Source organism: Eurosta solidaginis, chromosome 5, assembly GCF_040869045.1.
Source record: "Eurosta solidaginis isolate ZX-2024a chromosome 5, ASM4086904v1, whole genome shotgun sequence".
Lineage (NCBI taxonomy): Eukaryota > Metazoa > Arthropoda > Insecta > Diptera > Tephritidae > Eurosta > Eurosta solidaginis.
The window spans coordinates 211,743,424-211,764,819 of NC_090323.1; the positions used below are offsets into that span (position 1 = coordinate 211,743,424).

A 21,396-nucleotide genomic window follows, 5' to 3' on the forward strand; every position below is an offset into this window, starting at 1 on the left:
GAATTTGTGAAACGACTCACAAACGCAACGATTAAACATTGAATTTAATATGTTTACCAAAAAATTGGAACGAATGTATCAACCACCATCGAATCTAAAAAAATATGACAATGAAGGCTATATGAAAAATCCGCTACTTAAATTCCGACTGGCCGATGTGCAAAGACAGCGACATGCAATGTTTCTCAAATATCGTGCAGCTGTCGAAAAAGTAAACTTAAGTCGCAAACCATTACCACCCGATCCAGATATACGACAATTACCCGAAAATGATTATATCGATAATTTGCGACGTGAAGTGCGTAAAATCGAGGTACCTAAAATGTTGCGTAAAACTGAAAAGAAAATACTCGGCTATGCACCGAATCGGTTGAAAACTAAATACCCCGAACTTGTCGATAACTACATGAAGGATGTGCACGAGGAATACGATAGGCTTATGAAAATTTATAGTATGAATTGCATATTGGTGCATCCAGAATTTGCGTATGAAGATCCAGCAAAATTTAAATTACCACGTAAAGATTTCCATTTCAAATTTCCTGGACGTACTGAGAATTATCAAAAATTTTTGGAAAATAAGCGAAAGATGAGTAAACGTTTGTTTATTCTCTATCCACAAGTACGTTTAATTTTGAATACTTCCGAATTGGAATTTCCCAAAACGCTTGTTATATTAGATCCTGTAACGTTGGGTTCAAGTCATTTGCAAGCAGTTGTCGGATTGGGTGGACGTGAGGCGTTGTATTATAAAACTTTTATAAAATATGTAGAGAGCTCTTTGGAAGAGATTAGTAATTTTGTACGCTGGACTTGGTATCCCAAAATTGTATCGATAATACGACGCTATTATCGCAAACGGAATGTACCGAATTATTTGCGTGGAAAAATGTTTAAATGCCTTGAAACGCTTATAAATCGACAATTAAATGTAACGAAGATAAATACGCTATATGAATTTTTACGCGTATGTAGTTTAAAACGTAAAATTCCAATGTTAAAAATTAATTTAGTTTTCAATGAAGAGGATAACTATTTAGATTTAGATCCAAGTTTGGAAGCTATCTATGATATGTATGATAATTTGGTAGATGCGGTTGCCGATGTTTTAACGAATATGGAACCGATCGAACCACAAATCGACTCAACATATGTTAATAGTGCTGCCGAATTTTTACGTATTCTATTGAACGACAATTGGTTAAACGAATTCAAAGAAGTGTTTCGTACGGCCCTACAACGTACATATGAACCGATTATGGATTATATAGAAGGCTATCGCAAAAAGTACCATAATTTATATGCTTTAGCTGTACACGAAGATTTGGATGAGTTTTTGAGTGAATCGCGTGAATTTGAAGAGTACTTTAAACGTATACATATCTTATTCGAGTTTATACGTATGCTACAAAGTGAACCGGAAAATGATTATTTCGAAATGGCCGTCATAAATAATAAAGCTGCGATTTTAGCATTACGTCGCATTGCAAATAATTTAATTGCACGCATTACCGAACATATCGTTAAAGAGCATATCAAAGCAGAAGAGGAAATATGTGCTGTGTTCGAAGATATCAAAATGAAAGCCTTAACTGTACCACGCTCAACCGAAGAATTACTAAAAAGCGGCGAATATATGATATATGTGAAAAAGGAACTCATTTTCGAATTACGCGATCGTATACAATATTGTTTAGAAGTTGGCACAAATTTGGTTGAATTAACTGAAATGGAACCATATCATTTTGATTTAACCATACGCACAATTAATTGGTTACAAGATATTAATGAAATTTGCGATTATAATGCCTCACAGCAGGAGCATTATAAATTTTTGTTTGAGGAACATTTACAAGATGTGATTAAGAAATTAAATGAGGATATAGAGGCAATGTTACCGAATTTGTCTATTATTGATGATATGAGCGAACCAGAACAATTTCGTCATAATTATATACTTTTAAAAAATTTCATTGGCCAATTGAAAACTTTTGACGATTATGTTACATGGATAAATAAGGAGGAAAAATTATTTAAGATGGCACAAACTTTATACCCAAAGTTGGAAGTAATGAAGGGGTTTATATTTCCATTTGCCGAGCTAATGAAGTATGTTCTTTTTAATTATCGTTTCTTTTTTTTAGCTTTTAATGTTACGATTTGTCGAGATTTTAACTAACATTTTTTAGCGTAATTAATCAAAAATAAATTATATAGGTGGCTGGCGTCTACCACACCGAAGATCCTGGGTTCACAACCCGGGAAAACCAACATCAAAGTTCTAGAAATAAGCTTTTTCAATTAGTCGACAATTTTTCTAAGCGGCCTACAAATTGGCCGGACGGGACCTACATGTTTTATGCCGACTCCTAACGGCATCTGCAAGGCAGATGAGTTTTCACTGAGAGCTTTCGATGCAGAAATACACTCGGGGGGCGGCCCCGCTTAGAAAAATTTTCTTCTAATTGAAAAACCTTATTTCTAAAATTTTGATGTTGCTTTGCCCGGGGTGTGAACCCAGGGCATACGGTGTGGTAGGCGGATCACGCTACCATCACACCACGGTGGCCGCCAATTGGAAGGGAAGCTCGGCCTATAATATCTTCGGAGGTTATCGCGCCTCACATTTATTTATTTTTTAAATTATATATATTTCATTTTAGTTTCGTGAAAACACTGTCCAGTAGAGAACCACAAGTTGGGAATTAAATTTTTCCAACTTAAGTAATATCATTTTTTATTCCCTCTTTTGCTGAGTACGCTATGATTCTCGAGTTGAGCCACTGTTTCTAAACAACTCTTGAGATTTTAGAAGTATACCTAGTTATCAACATTAGCTCTAATAGTACTCAAGCCCAAATGCTTGTTGGGTATATTCGACGCCATTTGGAACGAACGCGAATCACCTATAGGTTAACTAGAATTTAACTATGCCAGATAGGCCGCTTACGCTCAGCTTAAACTTCAGTTAAAGTGGACGTAGTTTAACTGAAAAAATGAGTTGAACTTGTACGGAAAACCCGGGCCTAAATCGTAGAATAATGAAATTAAACCTAATGCCGTTGACAGTCTTAAAATTATTTTCTATAATTTAGCGACAATAGTTAATCAAAGTTAAACGAATGTCGATAAAAAGTAGTTACTGAATACCAAAATCGCTTAAGTTTTTGGCGTATAGTCGTAGTCAAAATAAAATCGGTTTTATATTTAGATGCAGCTGCAACTAAATTTAAAACTTATTTTGCTTTGACTATGACTAACCGCCATTGTTTTGCCAATATATCGATCACGAAAATCGTTAAAAAATTTAGTGAATTCTCGGTGCTACAGCAGGCGAATTCACTAAATTTTAACGATACGACTTTTTGAAATTTTAACTAACGTTTCTTCACTTGCCATAACAATTGTGCTATTCACTAACTCAGTTTCCACAACGCTAACGTGATGACAATTTTATTGAGTTTAACGTTCTCTGGTGTATAACCTATAGCTGAATCGATTGCGATGAATGGTGGACACATACACTTTTCGGTCATAGAAGTGGAAAATAGAGTACAAGTAAAAAGGACAGACACATTTCATTTGCAACTGAGTATAATGCATACTGAAATTTAGCAGTCCATTTAAAGTATAAGTGCATATGTAGATGTAAAAAAACCACAGCTAATAATACAGAAGGCGTTTTTGACATGGGTTATCGGTATTTCGATACGGCGCCCACGTATTCGATACCTAAGAAACTGCTTGTATGTACGAGGTAATCGTCTACAAAAAAAAATTATACGTCGGGCAATTTCGCAAAAGTAAAAGCTTTAATAAGACATAGGACCGGATTAAGGACAAACTCTTAACATCTGTCCTAAATTTATGTCCCGTCAAAATTTGTTGCTACTAAAGAAAAATGCAAGGTTTTTCGAATAACTGTCTTACATTCATCACAATTTGCAATTACATTCATCATATTTGTGCTTATGTACATACCAGAATAGGGCTAGCTTGAAAAGCATAAGCAAGTGAATTTCACTTTCAAACACACACAAATTACTCATAGCGATACAGTCATAGCGGCATAGCTAAGTTACATTGAACCCAGCGGGGAGCCATATCCATTTACAGTTGCTTAACCCATAAACATAACTGAATGACAGCGTCGGTTTGTCGGTGCGACTGACCAAACATTATTACATAGTTGGGTAATAAGAATATAGCACTGAATAGGTATATAGAAACAGAATGTAGTTATTTTTAGTATGTAAGTACTATACAAAAATATTGTAATAGTATTGTAACAAAAATTCCTATAAAAAGGAAAGCATTTATTAATACAAATCAATTGAAATTGAATTTCAGCGCTGAACATTAGCGCTTCCAGTAATTCACGTTGTTTTTATTTCTCCATATACCTTTTTACATGGCGATCCTGCCAGCTTGATCAGAAATTGGCAAAACTGCTAAAGATCTTGCTGGAGGAAAAGATCCTGACAGATTTGGCTAAAAATCTGAAAGGTCCTGCCAAGTTTAAAACACAGAGAAAATGTTTTTTGAGATCATGCTGGATAAAAATCCTGCACAGAAGAAAAGGAGCAATAATTACATCGCAAGCTAGATCAACCCAACGTAACTTGGTATGACAACTACCAATAATATTTTAACGGACTTTTGGCAAACTCGAATAAACTCATAGTGGTTATCTGGATCAATTAGTTATGAACGTTTGTTTGAAGCAAAATAACTGAAGCTCAATAATAAATTAAACGCATAAATGGAGTGGAATAATCATAATATGTGGCTGGACACTAAATAAATGCAGAGTAGCAAACCAGCAGGACATAATTGGCATAAGACTGGCAACTAATATTATATGGCAAACCAACAGGACATAATGGATAATACGACTGGCAGCGAATGTTATGTATATTAAGTATATTTAAATTATTTAAATTTTTAGAATAAATTGAGCGGCCTTAGGGACGCTTACCCATTAGCAAAAATTTTGTTTTTGCTTAGGCAATTTTTTTTTTAAAATCAAAATTAAAAGAATATTTCAAATTTACAATGTTTAAAGTTAATTAATTTGTTCAGCTAAAATCTAAAAAACAATGATTTGAAAAAAAAAGAATTAATTAAATAATTAAATTTCCAAATTTAAGTTCGTAAACGGCCCTAACGTTTTCATAAAGCTTCTTAAATACCCTGTTATCTTTCGTTACATATACACAGTTTCAGTTATATCCTTTGTTATGAACGAAACAACCACAAAATAGAAATTCCATAGTACATTTTTATAAATTTTAAAAATAAAATTACTCTGTTAGTAATAAATAAAAATGCAAAGAGATTCCTCAGACTTTCCTCTCCAATGGTGGGACGAAAATACCCTACACACTAGGGACCTAAAAAAGGAATTAGAAGGATTAAAGAAATTGTGGAAAATAATAGGAATGGAAAGGGAACCCACCATAGAAGACATAATAAACCCCACAACCAGGGTAGAGGAAATGATGCGAATGATTAGGAGAGTGTTCCCCGAAGATGCCAAATGTTAAGTTATAATAGCATCTAAATTTTTTTTTACTACGATTAACATAAATACAATAAACAAAAATCCAGCATTATCAGTGATTTGCACCAGATGGCGCAACACTGAATAAATATAGTTGGTAAAAAGGAATAGAAGTAGCAAATTTGCCAGTCAAACAAACCACCGCTGTATAGCTAAATGGTTAGCGCAGCATGCCTAAAGCGTACTGATGATGAAGGCTTAACACCCTTCGAAATGGATCTATCTGCGCAGCTATGGCAGGTTGTCTGAAAAATTTTCTACTTACTATTCCAAAAAAAAACAAAATACAATTTTTCAAATTTAGAAAAATTAAAAAAACAAATAACAATAATTATCATTAGAAAAAAATTATTGTTCTGGCCTTGAGCTCGCATCGAACCTTGAATCATTTATCAATAGACCGATAAAAACAAAAACAATTGTTTACTACGAATAGATATAAATATTTTTAAATATTTTATAAACGATACTAAGCTATTAAATCAAAAAAAAATTTTTTTTTTGAAATATTAAAAAATGTTTACCCTAAATAAAAATATCTTAAGAAATATTCTAGAACAAAAATTCTTAAATAAAAAGTTATAAATAAAACAAAATATCTAACATTTTATTAAAATTGAGAAGTTTAAAATGTCTTGGTGAACAAAGATTGCGCAAGGCATCATGATACTGATAGCCGGATACGAACTAGGGAAAGAAAGCTCTGAAACAACAGAAAACAAGATAACCAAGTATGAGCTACCAACTAGAAAATATTCCGAACATTTCAGATGTTTGGTTAGCAGTTATAGGTTGTGTATTCATGCTATTGATCATCACAATAGGTATGATGCTCAAAAATTATATGAAGCACAAAAATAGGCAGGTAAAACCCGCCACAGATCGTATCTAAGAAACACCAATTTTTACAACCCATTACCTAAACCAAACCCAAAGCTGAGGAAGAGCAATCAACAATTCAAATAGTAAATTTCAAAATGTCACAATCAATGCCTAAAGCGAACAGCAAATCAAAAATTCGCATAATTCCTTTGATTGCTCCTGACAAAAATGGTCATGAAGCAATAGGAAATTCTAGGACAGTGGAAATAGGCAAAAACTAAGAACGAAAAACAAAAACAAAACTTTTAAAAGCAGCCCATAACAAAAAAAAAAAAAAAATGAAGAAAGACACAAAGAGAACCTATATATACATATATGGGCTTTTCCATCCCATTTCGACCAATTTTGAATCCGACCCCTTTAGAACTGGCTGAAAGTTTTTCTTCTTTTTCTAGCTTACGAAAGACGCTTTTCAGAAAAAAGTTATGAATTTAAAAAAAAACACCGTTTTTGTTTTCAAAATGCTATAACTTTTTCAAAAATTTACCGTTTGGGATCTTTTTTTTTTTTTTAATTTGTTTTTAAATGTACTTTTCGGAAAAAATTCAAAAAAAATTTTAGTTTTTTTTTTTTTTTTGTAATTTTTCAGTTTTTCGAGATTTTTCTAATTTCGCCCTTTTTTTCTCATAAAAAACTTCAATCAATTCTGCAATCATACCCATTAATCCCGGATTGGGCCCAGAATTTTATTTTTTTATTTAATTAGAAAAAAAAACTTAATATTTTTTTTTTGTATTTTTTCCGAAAAGTACATTTAAAAACATATTTAAAAAAAAAATGATCCCAAACGGTCAATTTCTGAAAAAGTTATAGCATTTTGAAAAAAACGCCGTTTTTTTCAAAATATTTAAAACTTATTTTGAGTTGGAAAACGCTGTTTTTTCAAAATGCTATAACTTTTTCAAAAATTGACCGCTTGGGATCATTTTTTTTTAATATGTTAAAAAATGAAAAATACAAAAAAAATTTTAAAGTTTTTTTTTTCAATTAAAAAAAAAAAAATATATTCTCGGCCCACTCCGGGATTAGTGGGGATGATTGCAGAATTGATTGAAGTTTTTTATGAGAAAAAAAGGGCGAAATTCGGAATATCTCGAAAAACTGAAAAATTACAAAAAAAAACTTTAAAAATTTTTTTTATTTTTTTCCGAAAAGTACATTTAAAAACAAATTTAAAAAAAAAAAAGATCCCAAACGGTCAATTTTTGAAAAAGTTATAACATTTTGAAAACAAAAACGGTATTTTTTTTTTAAATTCATAACTTTTTTTGAGTTGGATGAAAAAATGTGAAAAACTTCTGAAAAACTTCTTTTGTAAGCTAGAAAAAGAAGAAAAACTTTCAGCCAATTCTAAAGGGGTCGGGTTCAAAATTGGTCGAAATGGGATGGAAGACCCCATATATATTAAAGCGCTATATAAATTTGCAATAAAAGACTAGTAGCGCTCATTTCCATCTTAGGATAGAAAAATGGTAGAAAATTTTCAAGCAACCAGATTGTTGAGGAAGTTATTTACTTAGGACAATATTCGACCAGGCATACAAGAAATGCCGGCAATCCAGGACTTGAAATTTGTAAGGAAAAATTAATTGAATATTTACTGCAGTAGGCAAATTTAAAATTAATAACCAGGTTCTTAAGATCAACTAATTGCACAAACCCAAGAGGTTGTGCAAATGAAAAATCCGGGTATAAAAATAAAAATAATTCTTCATAAAAGTCATGACGATTCTGTCTTGGTGGCCGCCGCAGAAATCGAATGACAAATAAGATCAAATAAATTGTTGGAAAAATAAGCAAAATAAATTGAAAGTTAGAATAATTTTTGCATCCACTGTACCTTTCGTCTGCCCATTAGCTGAACTACTAATATTATAAATTACCTTGCTCTTCCAACAACTACAGCTACTAAATTTTCCGAATAATTAGCTACACATTTTCTTTATTGGTTCTAAATTTAATATGACCCAAATGAAATAAATAGCAATGAAAATCTTCGTTTAATAGAAACAGTAAAGAAATCTAATGATAAAATAGCTACAGTAAGGAAATAAAAATAGGAGACTTAGTGTTAGTTAGAGAAGAAGCAGCTCATAAGTTTACATACTAGATAAATATTTTTTTACTTTAACCCCGGTGGAATAGAAAATATTAATAAGAAAATATTTTTACTCTAACCTTCGGTAGAATAGGAGATTTAACTAATTAGGGAAAAAGTCTCGTGTAAGGTAAATAATAAGAATTTTTACCTTAACTTATATACATAGAAAAAATTGCGATAGGAAAAATAGTTTTGCATAATTTACTAAATATCGATAGAAACAATAAAATTAAGAAAATAGCAATGCATAAGAATAGGCGGTTAGGAATAGGTTTAACCAATATAAAATATGCTAATAACTCGCACAATATAACAAAACCCAGTTCCAAATTACTCATCAATAAAATGTAAACACATAAAGAAAGAAAAATGCATAAATATGAAGTCATGTTGGCATCAAGTTACTGTTACCTCATGCCGGTTTTTAAGTGAGTCGACGCTCTTAAAGACCGGCTGTACAAAAATAACTTAAAACTCTGATGTGTAAAACCAAATGTCAATAACACTTGATGCAAAACATTATTCGTAAACACAAGCACATACCATACAAATGTACATATATATATTATACTTCAAAACAACACAAAAACAAAAAAAAAAAAACATACAAACAAAAGACAATAGAAAAAAATTTTTGTTAACACAAAAAATCACACATGGCAAGCAAATGTAAACGGATATAAAAATAAGTAAACAACGCTTCACGCTCAATATCAAATTACCGCAAGACAATAAATTACAATAGCAAACTAAAAAGCAATTAAAATTTAGTAAACTCTACATGGTCATTAAATCACTTTAAGAATCACATACAATTGTTCTCAAGTGTATGCGGTTCTTTTTAAAGGTGGATGATGTGGTATTACCGCAATACAAGATATTTGTACTTATGTACATACTGGAATAGGTCTAGCTTGAAATGCATAAGCAAATGAATTTCACTTTCAAACACACACAAATTACTCATAGCGACACAGACATAGCGGCATAGCAAAGTTACATTGAACACAGCGGGGAGCCATATCCATTTACAATTGCTTAACCCATAAACATAGCTGAATGACAACGTCGGTTTGTCGGTGCGACTGACCAAACATTATTACATAGTTAGGTAATAAGAATATAGAACTGAATAGGTATATAGAAATAGAATGTAGTTATTTTTAGTGTGTAAGTATTATACAAAAATATTGTAATAGTATTGTAACAAAAATTCCTATAAAAAGGAAAGCATTTATTAATAAAAATCAATTGAAATTGAATTTCAGCGCTGAACATTAGCGCTTCCAGTAATTCACGTTGTTTTTATTTCTCCATATACCTTTTTATATTTTTACCTTTTTACACCTTGGTCTGCAGCCCATTTCAGATCCTACGGTCACATATTTTTTGGAGGAAATTTGTGTGCTGTATTTTTTCTTAATATTGTTTCTGCATATGGCGTTGGTCTTTATTGCGTACGAAACACAATTTTTTGTCCATGCGAATAGCCACTTCGATTTTTTTATTTCGTTATAAAAGGGTTTGGCAACGTTGACATGGTCATAACGCCATAGTCGTAACCATATTTTTACTTAAAGCCCTGACAAAGTTGACATAGTCATAAACATATTTTTACTTATCCATATCAATTGGCATCAATTATTGGTGCCTTAACCTAAAAATCATAAAATTTTCATAAAAATGAAGAAAACGGAAAAAATTACAAACATATTCCACAAACAATAAGGCTCTTAGTCAAACGTATCCAAAACAATAAAAAAATTTACAAAATGCTAATAAATTCACCATTTCAAATACTTTTAGTTTATGGGTATGGCGAAAAACCAAAAACCAATTGGTTGGCTATGGTATGGTTATGGCTACGGCGTTATTGTACGGCAGCATTTACCAATTACATTGATTTCCATAAGGTTGGTTGGATCAGCTGTTTTATATGGATACGTCTATTTTGCGAGAGCTTTAAGGGCCAATTAATGGTGACTTATAACCATAAGACCATAACCAGATAAAACAGCTGATCGAACCTTCCGTATGGAAATCAATGTAATCGATTAATGGTGTCTTACCATAACGCTTACGCCATAACCATACCATAGCAACCAATTGGTTTTTGGTTTCTCGCCATATCCATAACCTAAAAATATTTGAGTTAGTGAATTTAATAACTTTTTGTAGATTTTATTCATTGTTTTTGCATACGTTATGACGAAGAGACTTATTTTTTGTGGAATATGTTTGTCATTTTTTGCGTTTTCTTCATTTTTATGAAATTTTCACGAATTTTAGGTTAAGGAACCATTAATCGATCACATTGGAGATGGTTATGGATATGGGTATGGTTACGACTAAGGCGTTAGGGTTAAGGCAGTTTAATTAGCCCTTTAAACCACTCTCTACGGCCGTTACCTATTTCTTTGTTTTGTTCAAAGTTTCTCTTTTTTATTTCAGATCGTGCATTGAATGGATGCGCTACTTGAATGTCTGGATGTATGGACCATTTGAATATTTAGAGCCTAAATTCGTAGAACAGACAACAGATGACTTTTTAAAAGAGTTTCAGAAAAATCAAAAATACTATCGTGTGAAAATCAGGCAAGATCAAATAGAAAATCCGATATGCATGTTCCGGGTAAGTAGTCATGAGGAAATGAAATAAATGAGCCAGTATAAATACGTCTTGCTCCCGTACAATCAAACATACAGCTCTCCTGCAGATAGCGATACTCTAGATCAATGTTTTTCATTCCTACGACTTACACCCCTCACTAGGGTAGGTGTGGTAATTGAAACCACGTTTTAATTTGTAAAAAACTTTAAACTATATTTTTCAATACGCGTCGGTTTTATTTTAAATTTTTCACAATAACGAAAATTTTTGAAAATTGAAAAATCAATATTGAAAATCACAATATTGATAAAACATTTTAAAATAACAAAGTTCAAAGTAACTAAAATACAAAGTTAAATAAAAATAATAAGAACCCTATATTACTCCCCCTTCAAGAAAATTTAACATTAAACAAATTGAACGTAACTCTCTTTTTATGTAAATTCTTGGTGTTGTTTGTGTCTGTTGTTTCAATTATTGCAGGTTTTAATCTACCAATAGGAATAGTTTTAATATTATTATCTATTTCAAGTTTAAAACATTTTTGATATTTTTCCACAATTTTGTAAGGCCCTTCATATGGTTGTTGTAATGAATGTTTATTAATGACTCGAACAAATGCAAATTTACAAGTTTGAAGATCTTTTGGAACGTAAATTCCAGAGTCAGAATCTTTATGATGACTTAAATTTGATCTAACATTTCGAAAATGTTAACGTAAATGACTTAAAATTTCAGTTGATGAGAAATTTTTAGCTGATGGCACAAGTTCCCCTGGCAAACGTAAATTCTGACCAAAAACCATTTCCGCTGGTGTAGCCGAAATAACAATTATTTGTGTCCTCTCTAGCTATTATAGTAGTCTTTAATTGTCTAGGAAACCTTTCAACCATGCCATTTCCTTGAGGGTGATATGCGGATGTTGTAATTTGGTGACAACCAAGTAATTTAGTTAACTCTGAAAACAATTTCGATGTAAATTGGCCACCTTGATTAGTTGTTATCTTTAACGGAACTCCAAACAGAGAAATATATTCTCTAAAAAACTTATTTGCAATTGTAGTTGCTGAAATATCTTTTAATGCATATGCCTCAGGCCAACGGGTAAATCTTTCAATAATCGTTAAAATATAGCGATGTCCTTTGGAAATAGGTAATTGTCCAACTATATCTAAATGGATGTGTTGAAATCTATTCTTGGGAATTTGAATTTTGACAACAGGGGATTTTGTATGACGATAAACTTTAGACTTTTGACAATTAAGACATTCTTTTGACCAAATATTAATATCCTTATTCATATTAGGCCAATAATATTTTTTAACTATGAGCCGTCGTGTAGCTCTTGTACCCGGATGTGCTATTCTATGTAAAAGATCAAATACTGTTTTTCGCAAATTACTCGGTACAAATGGCCTAGGAGTTTCTCCTGAACTTTCACACCAACTATTAAAATTTAAAATGGGAATACTAATTAGTTTTAAATTTAGATATTGAGAATCAGATACAAGTTGATTTAAGTCATCATCTTTTTGTTGTAAAATTTTAAAATTCAGTTCTGTATTTTATATTGCATTAACCTCAAAAGCTCTAGATAGCGTATCTGCTACAACATTGGATTCTCCTTTAGTGTGTTGTATGTCATCAGTAAATTGTGCTATAAATTCAAAGTGTCTCGCTTGTCAAGGACTTCGTTCTGTTTTTGAATTTAAAGCAGTAGTCAAAGGTTTATGGTCGGTATAAACTGTAAATTGTCGTCCTTCCAAAAGATATCTAAAATGTTTTATATTTAAGTAAATCGCCAATAACTCCCTCTCAAAAGCACTATATTTAATTTCAGTTGAAGAAAGTTTTTTAGAAAAGAATGCAATGGGCTCAATTTTATTATTGTAATTTTGTTGTATAACGCACCCAATCGCTATGTTAGATGCATCTACTGTTAAAGATAATTTAGCATCTTTGTTAAAATGGTTTAACAATATCGTAGATGCAAATTTATCTTTAATGCATTCAAAAGCTTAATTCGTATTCTCGTCCCATACCAAAGTTTTGTCACGTTTCTTACTTACTTTGTTAATTAGATCATAAATTTTGTTTGTAAATTCTGCTAGTTTTGGAATGTATCTATGATAATAATTTACCATACCAATAAATTTCTGTGCCTGCTTAACAGATTTTGGACGTTCGAAATTTCGAATAGCTGATACCTTTTCATCGGAACGTCGAATACCTGTTCCAGAAATGTTATGTCCTAAAAAATATATATTTGTTACACCAAAAGTACATTTACTTGGTTTAATGCTTAGACCGTACTCTGTAAGGCGTTGAAAAAGGATACGTAAATCTTTTATATGTTGTTCTTCGTCCTTACTTGTAATAAGTAAGTCGTCGATGTAAGCATATACAAAATCTAAGTCACCTACTACCTCATTTATGAATCTTTGAAAGGTTTGTGCAGAATTTCTAAGTCCGAAAGGCATTCTCATGAATTCAAACATACCGAAAGCAGTTGTAATAGCAGTTTTATAAATATCTTCTTCAGCCTTAGGAATTTGGTGATATGCCCTAACTAAATCTAATTTTGAAAATATATTTTTATTATGAAGGTTCATATTAAAATCCTGAATGTGAGGTAAGGGATAACGATCGGAAACAGTTAAAATATTTAATCTTCCAAAATCACCACATGTACGCCAATCATTCAACTCTTTTTTAGGTACAAGGTGAAGTGGTGATGCTACTGAAGAATTTGAAGGCCGACAAATGCCTGTTTTAACTAAGAAATCCAACTCCGTTTTCGCGACTTTGTGTTTTACCGGATCTAAGCGCCTGGACTTAGAAAATGGAAGACTACCTTCTGTTACAAGTCGACGTACTGTTGTATGTTTAACAGGTTTAGTATAATCTGGCTCTGAAATAAGTGACGCAAACTCTTTTAATAATTTTGTAAATTTATTGTCAACCACAAATAATTTAGGTAATGGAATATCACAAAAGTAGGATACTGTATTAACTGAGAGATTGGTTAATGAATCTACTAAACGTTTATGTTTAATGTCTATAAGAAGACCATATTTACAAAGAAAATCAGCGCCAATTATTGGCTTGGCTATATCCGCAATCAAAAATGTAAAGGGAAATTCACGTGTTAAACCTAAATTTACATTTAAAAGCCTTTTCCCGTAAACCCGGAGTCATTGGTGCCGTATGTCGTATCGCTGTATCCGTATCCCTAACGTAATCAGTTGTTTATCGTTACGACGGTAAACAAAAACCCAATTGGTTGGCTACGATACGGTTACGACCTTAGCGGCACCAATAATCGATTGCATTGATTCTCATAAGGTTGGTCGAATCAGCTGTTATAAGGTTACCGATACGGTTACCGATAAAGCACCAATGTCTCCAGCTTAAAGCCGAAGTCATTGGTGCCGTATGTCGTATCGCTGTATCCGTATCGCTAACGTAATCAGCTGTTTATCGTTACGACGGTAAACCAAAACCCAATTGGTTGGCTACGATACGGTTACGACCTTAGCGGCACCAATAATCGATTGCATTGATTCTCATAAGGTTGGTCGAATCAGCTGTTATAAGGTTACCGATACGGTTACCGATAAAGCACCAATGTCTCCAGCTTAAGTGGCAATTGTTGAGCCATTAGCTGCAGTGAGAATTATGTCTGAACGTTTCATATGAGGAAATTTAGACGCGGGTAATACCGAAATTTCTGTTCCACTATCAATTAAAAAATTTTGTTTGTTTTCTCTATCAAAAATAAAAAAACGACGCGTCGAAAATTCTAAATTTCCGTTGTTTGTCGCTGCAACAACAAGAATTTAGTTTGTTGAATCTTTGTTTTTGTTATAAGAACAAGGTTGTTCACAACTTCTAGCATTATTTCCAAATTTGTTGTGAAATCTACACAACCAATTTGGATTATTACGCGAGTTAGAACGACGCCTAAAAGAATTTCTAAAATTGTTCCTAGAATTAGAACGCGACCTAGATTGATTCCGATACATTTCTGTTTTAATTTCAGCTAACTCCAAAGATAGTTTCTGAAAATTCTCACACATCAAAGAGGTGGTTTTAACTAGTTTTTCAACAACAGAATTTTGAACTTTTGTATCTGAAATTGTATTAACCGAAAATACTTCATTTTTGTTTATCACTTCCCAAATATTATCTGCTAATTTTGTTAATTCGGTAATATTATTAGAACTCGTACTAGCCAAAATCATACTCAAATTTTTAGGAAGTTTACGCATTCAAATTTTCTTTAAAATATTTTTGCTAAAATTTGATTCGGCTAATATAATTAATGAACGATAAAATTCTGAGGGCTTACGATCACCCATCTCAGAATCGTTTAAAATTTTTTCAAGTTTCGAATTTTCGCTAAGTGATTGTCTTCCTATCAACACTTTTTTAAGTTCAGTAAATTTGTTATTAATAGGGGGATTTTGAATAAAATCTAAAATAGTTATTATCACTTGCTGCGGAAGTGCTGTAATGATGTGTTCGTATTTAGTATTTTCTTGTGTTATGTTTTTAGTACTAAATTGTGTTTCGGCATGAATAAACCATGCTTCCGGAAATTAGTCCAAAATTGTGGAAGTTTTACTGAAACTGACAAAATTTCATTTTGAGTAACATTTGCATATGGATTTGTAATTTTATTTAGAGTGACATTTGCATATGGATTTGTAATTTGTTGTTGAGAAGTGTCATTTGGCAAATCTATCAAAGTGTCGTTTAAATTGTTAGTAAATGTAGATGTTTGTGTATTATGTTGTGGTGAACGAATCATATTGAACTAAATGAAAAGAGCGTTCACTAACAAAACAGTAAAATAAACTAGTAATTCTTTAAAGAGAGAGCTTACAATAATAGCCGTGTTTTTTTATACACGCGTATACGTTTACGTTTGCGCGTGAAAAAAAACGCCTATCCTCGCTTAGATAATACTTAGGAAACCCATCTAGCGGCAGTGGTTAAACAACTAGCTACAGCAACAGGGTGTACCGAAAAGCGGAGACACAACCCTCTGATGGCCATAGGATATAACATATAGCAAAATCAGTTGCGATGAATTGTGGACACACATAGAATACATAGAATTAGTGTAGAGGGTGAAACAAAGACATATTTCAGTTACATCTGAGTATAATGCGTATTGAAATTTAGTAGGACAAATTTTATGCGCAGCAATTTCAGAGGTGTATTTAAAGTTTGTCGCTTAGCAGTCCATATAAAGTTTAAGCGTATAGACGTTTACGTGTAAAAAAAAACACGGCTAATAATAATAATATATCTATATATTAATATACATACATAAACACATATAATATAAATATAACTGTTCACCAAAATACTTGCTGTGAATATTCAGTTTGTTGCTGTTAATACAATGGCTTTTGATGTTTTAGATGCTCAATCAGGGAACTCAAAACTAACAGCTGTGTTTATGCAATAGCTTTGTTGAGATGGCGTGTCCCCAATATAGTCGGATGATACAATAGCCGCAAACGAAACGTATACGCGTGTAAAAAAAACGCCTATCCTCGCTTAGATAATGCTTAGGAGACCCATCCAGCGGCAGTGCTTAAACAAATAGCTACAGCACAGGGTGTACCGAAAAGCGGAGACACAACCCTCTGTTGTATTTCTGTGTATAACATATAGCTGAATCAGTTGTGATAAATAGTGGACGCGCATAGAATACATAGAATTAGTGCAGAGGGTGAAACATAGACACATATTTCAGTCACATCTGAGTATAATGCGTATTGAAATTTAGTAGTACTAATTTTATGCGTACCAATTTCAGAGGTGTATTTAAAGTTTGTCGCTTAGCAGTCCATATAAAGTTTAAGCGTAAACGTATATAGATGTGAAAAAAAAACACAGCTAATATTTGCCGTCTTCCAGTGAGGTTTACAGCTCCGGCTCACGCTCACTTCTCACGGGAATGGTCTGGATCATTGAGAGACTTGAAAAGCAGATGTCGTGAAATTTTCGCACACGTGAAATGTGATAGGCAGATGTCCCCGCTGTTTTTCATTTAAAGCTATCATCCGGTGGCAAAATCCTGAGCCAGATAAATAATTTTGCATGTAAATGCAACAACAACGATTTGAGCCAGATAAATCCAGATAGAAGTCTGGTTCAATTTGTGAGCCAGATAATTTGTTAATTACTTCTTTTTAGGTTGACAACGCGGCCTTTAATATACCTACCTTTTCAAAAATAGATGTCGCTGCTTAGCATTTCGCCGTACGAGTTAAATGAAAAACACCAGCGACATCTGCCTATCACATTTCACGTGTGCGAAAATTTCCCGACGCCTGCTTCTCAAGTCTCAATGATCCAGAGAGAATTGAGCGTGAGCCGAAGCTGTAAAACTCACTGAAAGACGGCATAACTCATACGGCAAAAATCTAAGCAGGGACATCTATTTTTAAAAAAGTAGGTTTATTTAAGGCCGGTTGCCTGAACCAGACTTCTATCTGGATTTATCTGGCTCAAATCTTTGTTGTTGCATTTACATGCAAAATTATTTATCTGGCTCAGGATTTTGCCACTTGATGACGGCAATTGATGAGTTAAGCTGCAGACATTGGTGCTTTATCGGTAACCGTATCGGTAACCTTATAACAGCTGATTCGACCAACCTTATGGAAATCAATGCAATGGTACAATTATACACATCTAAGAGCAGCAGAAGTAGTGATTCAGATCAGCTTGAAAAACTGCATATTATTCTACAAATTCTTTTTGACACTCGTTCAATCCGGATATACGGTCTTGAAGGGAGTTCGTACGATGTAACAAATCTTTTTACTGAGTTGAAATTAATGAAACTTCTTGACGAATCTGACTTTCTGCATTAGATATTGGTTCTATATGAGGTAAACGTTCGGGTAACGATATACGAAATTCGTTTAATATTGATTGTAATATTTTTTTGGATGCTGTGGCTATAACGCGTATTTTTTTGTATGTATCTTGTTTTTTTATTTTTATAAATTATATGTAATTTATTGCTTACACTGATAAGTCTTCAGTTGGTTGGGATAGTACTCTATTGTAACGAATTTACTGCAATTCCTCTTATTTGCAACCTTCTACTAACGTTCGCATCGCTAAACTGTTGAATAAATAACTTCAATATTTAATAATGCAAAATGGGCTTTATTAAAGTACTTCACAATAACACTGATACTTCACAACCAATAGCTTGTTTAAATGAAACTGATTGTCGCGCCTCCACTGTTGCTGCCTTTTTATACTCTGTGATTTCTCGTTCGCATCTTCTAGGCGCTTCCATTTCCAAAATCTACTAGTTGGCCATCAGCTATAAAATTACTACGTTTTTAGCTTCTCATATGCGCGTGTATGTGTGAACACAATTATAATTGCATACTTTTGGGAGCATCTCAGATAAGATATCTGCATGTGTTTGTATGTGTGAGCGACACTTGCACAACCATTGCATACTTTCGGGAGTATCTCAGATTTATGCATGTGGTTGTGCGTTGCTTCTCCGCTGCGTGTATGTACATATGTGTAGACATAATTATTGAATTATTGATGTGCATGCAAGTCACTGCTTAGCATCGGCTTAGAGATGATAGTATCCCTTAGTGCTGCTAATATTCGTTACACTATTATAAATATTTTTTTTGCTTTATAACACTGATTTCACAAATAAACTCGTCGATTTCCTCAACATCCTCACACATTTTGTTAGGAATTTGCTTTTTGAAGTTTTTTTTTGTTAATTAATGATTTTTTTTAATTAATGATTTGAATTGCAGTTTTAATAGCTTGTATTTTGTAAATATATTTGCAATAGTTTGGCCAGCTGCGGCGAGCAAAACTGTGATGCAATGGCAGATAATGGCGTAATTGTTCAGTTGTACGTTTCCGAGTGTTTCACCAAAACGTTCATATTTTGTTGATTAAATATTTGCTGTTGAATATAATTGCATTTTCTTTTGACTAAATAGATATTGGCAAATCAACGTTATTTTATCCACTTTGCATATATTTTTGCAATTTTCAGCACATACGCGAAATAAACCGTCAAATATATAATTGGGCAGATCGCCAGTGTGGTAATTGAAACCACGTTTTAATTTATAAAAAACTTTAAACTATATTTTTCAATACACCTAAATTTATGCGTCGGTTTTATTTTAAGCTTTTCACAATAATGAAAATTTTTGAAAATTGAAAAATCAATATTGAAAATTAAAATATTGATAAAACATTTTAAAATAACAAAGTTTAAAGTAACTAAAATACAAAGTTAAATAAAAATAATAAGAACCCTACAGTAGGCACCTTGTTGATGGCTTATCCGCGCTCCATAGCGCCCAACTATGTGGCTAAGTGGTTTAGGGGCTTGCGTCAACGCCATTTCACCTCATAGAAGCGCGGCGGGATGTTCGCTGCCAAGAACAGCCAACCCCATAATCCGTGCCTATTGGATGATTTGCATCCAGGGAATATATTCGGCTTTATTCCAACGGAGCCTTCTCGATACCGAGCGCTTCGGTAAGTAAGGATGGTGTTATGGTAACGCATTTACGATGGATGCAGTAAGGAAGGCGGTCGGCATGATGTGTTGGTGCACAGTGGCTAGTCATTGTCGGCTGGGGCGGGTCCTTGCCAACCTTACTGTTCCTGCGCCATAAACAGAAAAAAAGTCATATCATGCCTTTAAAAAAAACTGACAAAAACGCAGAACTAATTCAAAACGCTCAAGTGGACTAAAACAACATCCGGCCGAACCGGATGTCACGGACAGACCGTTGGCATTCAAAATCTAAATTCAAAAAAAAACTGACGCAAACATAATTACCGAACCGGACATGACCGGTTACTACTCTGAAATCAAAATTCTAAAAAAAACTGCTGAAAATAAAATAAAAGAACCAAAAGGAAAATAAACAAAAAGGGCCGAATATATAGAGGGGCGCCGCGGGTGGTGTTGCGACGCCCGGTGCTATGCCCACCCTCAAAATCCATGGCCACCGTCGCACCTAAAATTCCGGTGGCCCCTTACCTGTTCACCCTACGTGCCTTCTAAATGAATGGTGACGCCAGCATTCCCATATTGTTAACAAATTTATTCAATATTCATTATTACTAGCATAGCTTTCTTTTTCTGTTCTTACTGCAAGGTTTTTGAATATGTTTAAGCTTATAAATAATTTTATAAAAAAAAATATAGCAATCGAAAATGCGAGCCTAATTAAAGAGGAACTCTATTCCTGTTTGTAAGTTTTTAGAAAAATTTATTGTGAGCCGCGTTTTGCGACGGTCCATTGAAAGTAATAATAATTGGTTTGTTTTATAATCTACTATACTATATGTGTAATAAAAAAAATCTTTTTTTTTTTTGTAGAAATTTGGTTAAATGCCCTTTTCTCTTTTTTTTTTTTTTACAAACCTATCTTAGGGCTGTACAGTTTGGATACAACTTCTGATAATTGGGGCCCCCTTACAAAATTAATAGGTTGTTGTATTAGATTTACTTTGAGTTTAACAGATCGATTTAAACATCGATTTGGTATTACACATAGTATAATGACACTAATATGTACTATGCACTAGGAAATTTATAATAAACGCAACTAGGACTAACCTTGGGGTAAATCCTACCCCTCAAAAAAATATTGTTTCACAAGTTCAAGTAAAACGTATGCTTTTAAATTCATGGAAAAATTACGGGAGTGAACTTTTAAATTTATTGTGAACTCAACGAAATTGTTTTACAGGTTCAGGTAAAGCATGAACCTTTTAAACTTATAGTACAATTAATGAGATCGTTTTACTTGTTCAAGTGAAACGTAATCTGTTTTCCATGTAACAGTCAGGGTTGGTATTGTTTCGGGCTTAGTTCAACTCAGTCAACAAAAAATGTATACAAAAGAAGTTTTTGTTTTGATAATGCAAGCTAATCCGCATTACTTGTTATTTGCGTCTCTTAATATAGATTTAATGCATTTTAGCTGATAATGCAACTGAACTTGAATTACCAATAAAACTTCCTTACCGAAACAATATCAACACTTTTGCTCATTCCAAAATCGTATTCGCAACGATTGCATCAATTAAAAAAAATGTAATGGTAAAATTCTACCGTAACGCAAAGCAAATTTTTAATACCTGAAACACTTTTTTTTTTGTTTCACAGGCAGTATAAATTGCACACCTATGACCATT

General features: G+C 32.9%; 1 protein-coding gene across 1 annotated transcript in view; it reads left to right on the plus strand.

Moving 5' to 3' along the window:
* Nucleotides 1–49: 49 nt before the first annotated feature.
* Nucleotides 50–21,396, plus strand: part of Dhc62B (Dynein heavy chain at 62B) — an 84,985-nt gene continuing 63,638 nt past the window's right edge. Inside the window, exons 1-2 of the mRNA XM_067788026.1 lie at nt 50–2,109; nt 10,998–11,178. Of these exons, the coding sequence (XP_067644127.1) occupies nt 50–2,109; nt 10,998–11,178 (2,241 nt within the window). The remainder of the gene's footprint in view (nt 2,110–10,997; nt 11,179–21,396) is intronic.